At 45.2% G+C, this 12,038-nt stretch overlaps 1 protein-coding gene across 19 annotated transcripts in view; it reads right to left on the reverse strand.

Annotated features, from left to right (window-relative positions):
• Nucleotides 1-12,038, reverse strand: part of SVIL (supervillin) — a 255,524-nt gene that overhangs the window by 53,527 nt on the left and 189,959 nt on the right. For all 19 annotated transcript variants that reach the window (XM_043480288.1, XM_043480289.1, XM_043480290.1 and 16 more), the window contains 3 exons: nucleotides 10,176-10,419; nucleotides 9,160-9,736; nucleotides 7,953-8,178 (listed from right to left, as the gene is read on the reverse strand). In XM_043480288.1, coding sequence (XP_043336223.1) covers nucleotides 7,953-8,178; nucleotides 9,160-9,736; nucleotides 10,176-10,419 — 1,047 coding nt within the window. The remainder of the gene's footprint in view (nucleotides 1-7,952; nucleotides 8,179-9,159; nucleotides 9,737-10,175; nucleotides 10,420-12,038) is intronic.

The raw sequence follows: 12,038 nt of genomic DNA on the forward strand, positions 1-12,038 counted from the left end.
AGGCATGCAGGCTCCAAGAGCTGCAGCACCTGGGCTCAGCAGTCACGGCTCTCGGGCTCGAGAGCTTAGGCTCAGTCATATGGTGCACGGGCTTAGCTGCTTCATAGCATGTGGGATCTTCCTGGATCAGGGATCGTGTCCCCTGCACTGGCAGGCGGATTCTTATCCATGGTACCACCTGGGAAGTCCTACACTCTTCTACAAAAACTTGAGGTCTAGTAAATCAGAGTATTTCTCTGAGTTCTGTGAGCCACTCTAGTAAGTGATTGAATCCAAGGAGAAGGATGTTGGAACCTCCAGTCTATATCTGGGTAATGGGTCGGGAGCACAGATAAGGGCCTGGACTTACAACAGGTGTCTGAAGAAGGGGGGAGGGACTGTCTTGCAGGACCCGAGCCCTTACCCTCTGGTCTGAGCCTATCTCCAGGTAGACAGTGTCAAAATTGGGTGGAATTGTAGGACACCCAGCTGGTATCAGACAACTACTCAGTGGTGGGGGGGAAATCCACTTGGAAATCAGAGTCAGAATCTTGTATCTAAGTCAGGCCCCGTGCTGTGCTGGGCTGAGTCCCTCAGTCGTGTCTGACTCTTTGCGCCCTACGTGCTCTCATTTAGCCCCAGATTCTATCATCTGTGATGCTTGGCAGTGCTCTGCCTTCTACAAGGGCTAGTTCATGTACTTGAAAAGAGATTCTAAATTCCCTTAAGGGTTTCCATCTGAAGGTCAGACTATATACGGACTAAGATTGATCTTTCCTCCAATTATTCTGAAATGAGTCAGTTTTCTTCTAAAAGGAAAAATAATTGAGTAAAATCAAATCATGATAAGAAATCAAGAGCATTTGCATACTGCAATAGAGCCTTCAAAGTGTCTATAAAGAACACTTCCAAAAAGTAAGCATGCCAGCACTTTCACACCCACACAAAGATGTATTTCTAATCCATCATCTTGTGAACACAGACATTCGCTTCATTGATATTCACCTTACAGCTCAGAACCAGGTCTCTTACTTCACCCTTGACCCACATAGTTATTCATCTTGGCTACCTTACCTTTCAAATCAGATTAGAGTCCAAGTGATTTCAGAGAAATTAAAAAAAAAAAAATGCAGCCTCAGAAGTTGGGTTTATGATGTACTCTGGGTCTTTAAAGACATTCTCAAAAATAAGATCCCAAATATCTGAAGCAATGGCAACATCATCTAAAGAATCATACCCTTTCTTCACACCTCACACTGTGCATCTCTCCTAGCTGGTTCTTCCTTGGTTATAGTCTTTTCTAACTAATTAATTTATTTTCGGTTGTGCGGGGTCTTTGTTGCTGTGTGAGGGCTTTCTCTGGTTGCGGTGAGTGGGGGCTACTCTCTAGTTGCAGTGCACGGACTTCTCGTTGTGGTGGTTTCTCTTGCTGGTTACCTTGGTGGCCGCTTTGGGAATGGAGAACTGATTTAGAAAAAGGCAAAGCGTGGATCTTTCATCACTCTACGGTCCACCATGTATTCTGCTAACATGCCCCACGACCTCTAAGAGACCAGATATCGTTATCCCGAATGAGGCAAGGAGGCTCACACAGGCCAAGGATGTCACTCACTCAGGTCACCCTGCATGTCATGGGGGCAGGGAGCTATGGTTCCATCCCGGGCTTATCCTGCCTGCCGTCCTAGGGCGTGGCTTGTTTCAGTACTTGTGTGTGAGCTCACCAGGCATGTTTTCACTTTCATGTGTTAGAAACTGCATTGTGTATGTGTATATATATATATATATATATATTTTAAATATATGTATACATATTTATATATTTTCCCTGCTGGGATGGCCTTCAAAGAATTCCTCCCTTCCAAGAACTTGAAAACTTGCTTCTGGATGTGTGGCAGGGTCATCCTCAGGATGACCTTTGGAAGTCTCACTTCCAAAGACTACAGAGTGACCAAAATAATATGGAAGGAACTGAGCCTCGCTTCAGCCCACATGGTGCTGAAGCCAGCCCAAGCCTGCAGGGTGCGGGTAATGGAAAACCTGAAATTAACACACACTGAAACACAGGTGTATTATTCCCGTCCCTCTAGATTCCCTACTTGGTGTTGAACAAGCTCCGGAAGGTGGGGGACCTTTCCCAACGCCTTCTCTCCTGCAGTCTCACAACCCTCCTGACTCCCTGCAGACCCACTGTGCGCCGCAGAGGGCCGGGGAGCTGAGCGTCTGGTCCTACATGGGTGCGAGCTGTCACTTCAGCTGTGCCCGGCTCTTTGCAACACCATGGGCTGTAACCTGCCAGGCTCCTCAGTCTATGGGCTTTTCCAGGCAAGAATACTGGAGTGGGTTGCCAGGCCCTTCTCCAGGGGATCTTCCCAACCCAGGGATCGAACCTGCATCTCTTGGCTCTCCTGCATTGGCAGGGGAGTTCTTTACCACTAGTGCCACTGGGAAGCCCACATGCCATAAATTATCGCCTATGCGATTCAAACAACTGTCAGCGCTTTTAGCACCCGCCAAGTCCAAGTGCTATTTGCAGGGCTGGGATGTTGAGAACTGGGCCTCTGTTTAGTTTACTGCTGCTAGTTCACTACTACCAGTGAGTAGTCCCTCGTTATCTACCCCGAGACCGGGCCCAGGGCCACCACATGGGTATCTGCCAGGCCACTGGGGAAGTGGCTCTCCCTCCAGCCATAGCCCATGTGTTCCCAGCAGACAATACTGGCCCAAGGCAGGACATTTCAGCAGCACTGGTCTGAGAGCCTGACTTGATTGGAATAAGTTCTGCAGGCTCACGGCAGTCAGCATTGAGTCAAGGGTGGGCCAGGCAGATCGTGTGCCTCTAAGCTGCTGTACAGTTTTTTCTTCCTCCTTTAAAAATGTCCCCTCATTTTAGAGAATCACAGGTACCACACAGACGTGGCTGAAAAGAGCACAGACTAGTCCTTAGAGCAGATCTTGGGTTGTGGTTGATTTATAGGCTGGAGGAGTGAACTAAGAGGTCTTCTAAATGAGGGTAAATCAAAGATCAGAAAAGGAGGCAGCAAAGGAAAAAAGGCATGCTTGCCCCAAGCTCTTACATGAACCTGGGGCCCTCTAGTGGCTGAACTCTGAGGCTGCAAAGTAAGAACCTCCAGTCTGGCTGGGTGGAAGGTGGGACTCACAGGGAACACAGGGGACCCTCGCCGGGGCCTTAGAAGGCAGGAGTCGTAGGCTCACCAGAGGCACAGGTGGCCTCTTCAATATTCCTGGGAGTTCAATACATCCTTACGCTCCATCAACATCCCAGTGGAAAGTTGGGTCTTTTGCCTTTTTTAGTCATCTTCTCCACCCCAAAGTGAAAGCACAGATGCAGTTGTTTCAGTAACTGTGGAAATAAGATTTCTAAAAGCCTAATCTACTTTTAAAGAGGTATCAAAGATTTTATCCTTAAGCAACACAAAATGTATCTGATTTACCATGGTTTTCAAAGAAGTCCCCTATTAGGGACAACTTAAACCCAATACTTTTTCCACCTGATGCGAAGAGCTGACTCATTTGAAAAGACCCTGATGCTGGGAAAGATTGAGGGCAGGAGGAAAAGGGGATGACAGAGGATGAGATGGTTGAATGGCATCACCGACTCAATGGCATGGGTTTGGGTAGGCTCCGGGAGATGGTGATGGACAGGGAGGCCTGGCATGCTGCAGTTCATGGGGTAGCAAAGAGTCGGACACAACTGAGTGACTGAACTGAACTGAAACCCAAACCATGTAGGCTGTTATGAAACAGTGATGCTTTATCAATTCGTTGGGCAAAGCAAAATATATCCTCTACTTTAGGCTAGTTATGATCCAAACCTGACATTCTACATGTCAGAGAGATGAAGAAAGAAAAGGAACTTACAGATATGTTTTCTTGAGCAATACATATGTTGTAAAAAAGAGGAATGTATGGAGGATTTCCTCTAATTTCTCAGTTGCCACGCTTTTCTAAGTCTTAGTTTACATCTATGAAACAGGGATATATTGGCTCCTTTGAAGGGCCATCTTCAGCACTCTATGATGTCACACAAGAGAAACACAAGAGGCACCTCTGTGGTCCTTGGGAGAGAGGACTTAAGATGCTCAAGTCCTGGGTTTCTCTGGGTGCTCTGTGGTAAAGAATCTGCCTGCCAGTGCAAGAGACACAGGTTTGATCCCTGATCCAGAAAGATCCCACGTGCCACAGGGCAACTAAGCCCATGTGCTACAACTACTGAGCCTGTGCTCTAGAGCCCAGGAGCTGCAACTACTGAGCCCACGTGCCTCAACTACTGAAGCCCGCACGCCCTAAAGCCCATGCTTTGCAACAAGAGAAGCCATCACAATGAGAAGTCTGTGCACTCCAACTAGAGAGCAGTCCGTGCTTACTGCAACTAGATAAAAGCCCATGCTGCAAAGAAGACTCAGCATAGTAAAAACTAAATAAATAAAATTATTAAGAGAAAAAATTAAAAGTCAATTCCAAGCAAATCTCTGAGTCCAGAGAATTTGCCAGTCCATACTGCCAGCTTTAAAGAAACAAAAACAAAAACAAATGATGCTCAAGTCCTGAGCAGGAAAGAGACAGACCCACAAGATCAAGGAAGACTGAACTACATCCTCACGCTGTAGTTGTTTAGAAGAAATGATGAAGGAAACTGGCAAAGTCCAAAGTCTGATCTCTACTTCTTAAGAGTCTGAACCACAAAAGTGAAATTCGAAACAAGTGATGCCAGGAACACATGAACTGAGAAAATTAGTACAGGAGGATGGATTCTTCCTAGCACTGTTGTCTAGTTAGAATTTCTGTCCTCCAGAGACAACGTTTGCTGCTAAAACATTTATCTGAACACACAGCAGCCTTGCCTCAAGTACAGAGGGAAAGAGACTAAGCCCAGCCCCTGGCGGTTGACCCTATTCACCACGTGGCCCCAGGCAGGGCCCCCGGAATTCAACCTCTCCTATGGTGAAGCAGGTGATTGGAGGAATTAGAATAAGGTTTAAAAGGTCTATTTTATATGTCACCTCAAAAAAAGCAAAGCCCAAATAAATATGATATGAGGAGCATTCTTAAATGGTCAAGCTTCATAATTTTATAACAGGAAGAAGGACTAATGTCCCCCCACTTCTTGGGGAAAAGCTACTGTGTGGATCGTAAAGAAATATGTCACTCTGCTATTTCAGCAAAGTGTAAATAAAAGTACCACTGAGGTAAGGGGGAAAGATCTCTGGCCATGTATTTTTATCTTGGCATAGTCTATTACCAACGTAGATGCTAAATCAAGTGTCCCTCTTTCCTTCTTAAATGTAGTTTGTCAAGTAAACTGAACAGCTGAATATTTAAAAAGCCTTCTCATGATCATGGTTCTGGACAGACTGTGGCCGGGAGCCCCTTGGGTCTGTGGGAAGGACTGTCTCCTGCTGGCCAGAATGTCCGTGTGTACACAGCTGGTTTTCATCCCCCTTCCGGGTAGCTCACAGCAGCCTTACAGCCACCCTCCAACTCCTCAGACATCCACAAAGCCTGGGTTAGGAAGCTGCACCTTTACAGCATCTCACTTTTTTTTTTTATTAGAATTTTACAGTAGAATTAAAACTGCTTTCAGAAAGAAAGAAACTTAAATTTGCTAAACACAGGCAAGTGAGCCAAGAATGGTTGCATAGCAGTTGGACACAAAACTTCATTAGACATCCTAACAGACAGAATATACCCCAAGATGGGAAATCTCTTTCAAAACCTTTGAGAAAAGGGAGTATATTAGTATTTTCTACTGGAATTTTACCCCAAGAATGTTTTCTGATGTGTAAAAGATCAGAACTTGTGTATAAGTGATATTTATCATTAATTTCCTTAAATGATACTTCATCCTTTTACCTAATCAGTTATCAATAGTTGGGTCTTTGGAGGGTGCAGAGAAAAGGGAACCCTCCTACACTGTTGATGGGAATGTAAACTGGTGCAGCCACTATGGAGAACAGTATGGAGCTTCCTCAAAAAACTGATCCAGGGACTTCCCTGCTGGTCCAGTGGTTAACACTTCGCCTTCCAATGCAGAGGGTACGGGTTCAATCCCTGATCGGGGAGCAAAGATCCCATATGCCCCATGGCCAAGAAACCAGGACATAAATGACAAAAGCAATAGTGTAACAAATTCAATAAAGACTTAAATTAAAAAAAAAAAAACAAAACTGATCCAGCAGTCCCACTCCTGGGCATATAACTGGAGAAAACACTCAGCCTACAAAAGCCATGCCCCCCAATATTCATAGCAGCACTATTCACAGTAGCCAAGACCTAAAAGTCCATCAACAGAGGGATGGATAAAGAAGATGTGGTAATACATACAATGGAATACTACTCAGCCATAAAATGGGATGAAATATTGGCATTTGCAGCAACACAGATGGACCTAGAGATTATCATACTAAGTGAAGTAAGTCAGACAGAAAAAGACAAATACTATATGATATCCTTACATGTAGAAGCTAAAAAATAATACAAATGAACTTGTTTATGAAACAGAAACATACTCATAGATGTAAAAAACAAACAGGGTTACCAAATGGAAAAGCATGCAGAGGGATAAATTAGGAGTATGAGATGAACATATATACACTACCATATATAAAATATCAATAGATAGACAACAAGGACCTACTGTATATAGCACAGGGGACTATATTCAACATCCCATAATAACCTAAAATGGAAAAGAACCTTATATATATATATAACCAAATCACTCTGTGGTATACCTGTAACTCACAACATTGTAAATCAACTATACTTCAATAAAGGAATAGTAAGGACTCTGGATCAAGTCCCCTGTGAGCTGGGTTTCCGTGGAGGAGGACTTCATGCCAGAATAGGCCAAACACCTTCTAGTTAGCTCACCCCAACATCCAAGCCTCCTCAGTCTTCTAGGTACTCTGTACTGTGAATTTTAAATAAGCAAAGGCAAAAGAAAAATAAGCTTTAGCACTCTCGTTAATTTGTTGTTTGAAAAAGTCTCCATCTATCTAACATTTTGTGAATATTATTCCAAGGTTTGACTTGAAAAAAATGAAGAGTTTTCATTTTCACTGTGGTTTATTACATTGTCTTAAGTAGTTGGAAATGTACTTAGAGAAATCAAGAGTTGCCAGTGCAGTTCAGAGGAAGAAAACTCCTGAAAGGTGGAGGTGCTAAGGGCGGGGGGATCCAAGTGGGTGGAGCCATACTTCTGCCAATCAAACTAGGAAATTGAAGAGAAGTTTCTTCACCTAGTCCTCTGGTCACTTACATCTTTTGCTAAAGGCTAACAAGGAAAACACAACCCCAAATATTTAACTCTGATTCTTTGTATCTGCCCTCTTTACCTCCTCTCAACCCTCCATCAATCTTTTGAATGAAATGAGGTTTTGGTGATATTTAATCCTCAGATGCAGTCTTCACAGCTATTACCTGATATGAAATGTCTAAATGCACTGCAGAGGTCATCCATTTTACTTTCTGTAACATAAACAAAAGTTTGATTCAAATCCCAAGGATTTGTGTCCTAAATCTGAATTTATCTCCAATCTCTCCACACATATTTTCCATTGATAAGACAGTCACAAGTGGTGGTACATTCAATTTCAAGCCACACAAACCTGAAAGGAAGAGAGCCACCATCTCTGCTCCCATCCCTGGCTGGTCAGAGAATTTAGTATTAAAAAAAAAAAAAGAAAAGAAAACAGAAGCAGCAACCAAAGAAGCAGGCGAAAGTCTCTGTTTGTTTCCTCATATTTGAACCAGCACCTCCCAGCTTTATCAGTCCAGACACCAGGATGAACGTGGTTAGCTTTCAAACTTCCCCGAAGAACAGCACATTCCCTTGTGTAGTTGGATTCATGATTTTTCCCATTGTCTGTTCCTCGGATCTTTGTCTAAAAGCAAGCTGTAAACTACCCATCCCACCCCAACAGAATTCCTTCTGGGTCATGAAATCTCGTTACCTTTCTTTAATGGACATGGTTTTGCTGGGGGAGTCGAGGCTGCCCTCCACGGCCGGGGCTTTGATCTCTCCAGCAGCAAACATCGCACATGGGCTCTGATACCGCTTCTCCTGAGGCTGTTCGGAGGGATCCTGCGGCTTCCAGGACACGGGGGTTGCAGTCGGAGCAGCCGGTTTCCCAGCAGCCGCGCCGGTCTGCTCAGAAGTGGGTTCCCCGAACTCCGCCGCTGGGAAGGAAAGGAGCCCTGTCAGCACTTACTCCCCCGGGGCAAACATTCTTCAAGCCCTTCACCCCCGGATGATCCCGCACTTAAGAGTTCAATCCGTGGGCACGTGGCAGGTTACCCAACCCACTGGGGTTTATGCAAATCTGGGGCACGGCTCCCACCCCTGAGAAAACCAAACTTCTCAGCGGATGACCCCACCCAGCGACTTGTTCTGTGACAATTGGTCTCCTACGTGCCAGACACAGGAAGTTGGTTTGGACGACACTGCAGAAATGTCTCTACGCCTCCTAAACAATACTTTGACATTTCACATGTGCAGTACTCCCCAACCAAAGCCACTCTTACAACTGACATGCTGTCATTTTATGGAAACGCAGAGAGAGAATTACAGTCCCGTGCAGCATGGCTTGCTAGTCTGCACAAGAAGGATCTAGAAAGAGAACCTGAAACTCCAGAGACTGGGTCCCTGCCCTATCCCCTGTGCTCTGCTCACCCAGCCTGGGACCTTTGAGGTCATCAGTTTAATTTTTCTTATTTTTATATTTTTAATTTATTTATTTTTATTTTTTTGGTCATGCTGCAAGGCACGTGGGATCTTAGTTCCTTAATCAGGGGTCAAACCTGTGACCCCTACATTGGAAGCTCAGAGACTTAACCATTGGATTGCCAGAAAAGTCTTGTGAGGTCGTGAATTTCTAAAAAGAGCCAAAAGAGCGAGCAGTTCAGTTAACATGACCAAAGCCATCCAAAACCCTTATGAAGATGTATTAAAACACGTCAGGTACTTTTATGGCAGATATATTAATGAGTCCTCTGAACAGATCAAGTTCAAGAGGAAGAAAAGTCTGGGAAGGGTACCATTCACACCAGACTTTCAATCAACGCTTAACACTCAGCTGTCAACTGCCTTCACAATTCAGTTAAAAACAATCCCAAACACATGCGACCCATCCAGCAGAAAAGAAAGAGCAGTAGTGTTACCTTTCAGCGAAAACTTCCTCTTTGTGACATTCTCCAAGTCCACCTTCTCTTCAAAGAGCTGCCTCTCCTTCCAGTCCAGGCTCACCTGCATGGTGCTCTTTGGGGTGGAAAATTCCTTCAGCTCATCACCAAGCTGGGCGATGGGAGGATGGGCAAGCTCCAGGCTTCCTTTCCTTGGAAAGGCATAGATGGGTTCTTTATGGCTGTCTCCCTCCCGGACTCTGCTGAGGACAGGGTAGGACAGCTCTGCTTCCTCGAAGGACCCATACTTTGTAACCCCGCCATCTACACCTGTCAAGCCTCCCTTGCGTTCTGTCTCTTCAAATTCTCTCAACATTGCTTTGCTCCCAGCACCCTCAACCGAGGGCTGCCAGCCTTGGGATTTCAGGATGCTTCTAACTGGGGAGTCGGAGTTTTCTAGCGAAGAAGCAAACTTTTGCTCGGTGGCACCAAAGCTGTCATCCGGAATTGGCTTTGTCCGAAGATTCCCTGCGTACATGGGGGGGACGGTAGATGCTGCGGTGGACACGGATGTGTTAACGGTGGGGGAGAAGGCCATGAGCTTGCCACTCTGCACCTGGGAGGACACAGTTCAAAAATAAAAGCTGGTTTAAAAACACCGCCTGGGTAAATCCCCGTGGAAGGACTGACATGGATGGAGACACTACATTTGGGGCAGTTTTCCTGCTTCTGTTGGTGAGAAACCAAACCTAGATGTAGTTGCACAAATGGGTCTCGTTAATCCAATCATCTGGGTGAAAGGCAGGTCGTGCATCCTGTTTTTCTCCCCTCGATGGACTCAACTTCAGATGATTTCAGCCATGATGTGAACAAGAGAAGAGAAACATCCTTGGCACGGTTATCCTCCTTAAGAATGAAGTCATGACCAAGTAGCGACAGGTAACACAGAGTACAGGCAGAGCCCCTTAACCGTGTCATTAACCCCCGTGGGACAGCATGCTCCCATATTTTCAGGACGTACATGCAACCTTGGAGCTGGATCGCAGGGCACCCACCTGTTCCACCTCTCCAAGCGTGACCGGCTGGGTTTGATAACGAGCATTCATCCTCCTCTGTCTCACATCTAATCTGTTCCGCGTTGAAATGGCTTTTGAGACCGGCTGGGACAGTTTGTTAAACAAGGCCAGCTTCTCCGCTAAGCTCAGAGTGGAGGAGTCGGGTTCTCCCTGCTCAGCAGAATCTTCGCCCTCGTTTGTCTGGTCTCTGGCTAGCGCCTTTTGGTGAGCGGACGCCTGCAGTCTGAAAGGGGGGAGACGTCAGCCCCACACAGGGAGAGAAACAGAAGCCCACCACTAAGTCTGTCTGTTAACTTTCTTCAAAGTGTCACTGGAAAAGGGGCTTATTTTCCCCCATCTAGATTCAAGTCAGGCATGGGTAGTTGGTCAGCTATTAATAAGACAGGGAACACTCTAGGCTGAGGACCCTTGCATGGTCAATGTCACACAGATTTTCAGCTCTGGATTATTTCTAAACATTGAGTTTCCTAATTACAGAATTAAATAAATTAAGGCTTCGGTATACCTTATCTTAGAGAGAGGAGCTGTATTGTTAGTATCAACAATAAATACAGCTAGGAGGAGTCCTCAGACCTTGCTTGCGGCTTATTTGCTGCTGCTGCTGCTAAGTCACTTCAGTCGTGTCTGACTCTGTGCGACCCCATAGACGGCAGCCCACCAGGCTCCCCTGTCCCTGGGATTCTCCAGGCAAGAATACTGGAGTGGTTGCCATTTCCTTCTCCATGGAGACTATTTAAACATTATCTAAATGTGTGGTTCAGAAGGTGGTCTTTACATTTTTTTTTTTTAATTCTCTTTCTTTTTTTTTTTTTCATGTGGACCATTCTAATGGTTCAGAAGGTGATCTTTACATTTTTTTTAAATTCTCTTTTTTAAAGTTTTTTTTTTAATGTGAACCGTTCTAAAAGTCTTCATTAAATTTGTTACAACATTGCTTCTGTTGTTTATTTTTCTTTTTCGTGGGGACAGACAGAAAGGCATATCTCTTATCTCTCTGGGATCTTAGCTCCCTCACCAGGGATTGAACCTGCACCCTCTCCATTGGAAGGCAAAGTCTTAACCACTGGACCGCCAGGGAAGTCCCTACATTTTAAACAGTTAGGAAATAATACAGTTATTTGTATCAAAAGCACTAACTACAACATAGGATTTTGATGTTCACTTACTACACACAAATAGTTTCACTGTAAAGATCATTCTTCTTTTTTAACCTAGGATTTTCTCTCATAGGTTTCCATCTGTTTCCTAAAAGGTACTAAAAATCTGAAATTCCTGGTAACTTGAAAGGTGAAGGATATTTTGGTGCTGATAAATCCCTCCAAGAGGAGAAGCTTCCAGTTACTGGTCACGTGAATCTTGGGAGGTCTAAGACAATGTACCTTCTGCCACAGGCACATCCAATTCTCAAGTCCAGAAGAATATATTCTGCCTTGACTCCGATTAACTAGTGCTTTACAAGCTGTCCCAGACAAGAGAGGGGTGTCAGCTTTCCAGGGCACAGTGAGGTGGGAGTAAGGGGACCTGAGTCTTGGCATCTTTTCTGAAGTCCAGAGAAGAACTGGGCTTCCCAGGATACACAAGAGATGTGGGTCCAATCTCTGGGTGGGGAAGATCCCCTGGAGATGGAAATGGCAGCCTGCTCCAGTATTCTTGCCTGGAAAATTCCATGGAGAGAGGAGCCTGGTGGGCTATAGTCCATGGGGTCACAAAGAGTCGGACCTAACTGAGCACAGGGGAGAACTAGGTGTGTGAGAAACCTGCTTCCCCAGAGAGAGCCCGCATCTGGACAATGCCAGCTTTCTTTCTGGACTGTCATCTTACTTGCTTTAATCTTGCTTTAGC

The sequence above is a fragment of the Cervus canadensis genome, chromosome 10, assembly GCF_019320065.1.
Source record: "Cervus canadensis isolate Bull #8, Minnesota chromosome 10, ASM1932006v1, whole genome shotgun sequence".
In the NCBI taxonomy this organism is placed as follows: domain Eukaryota; kingdom Metazoa; phylum Chordata; class Mammalia; order Artiodactyla; family Cervidae; genus Cervus; species Cervus canadensis.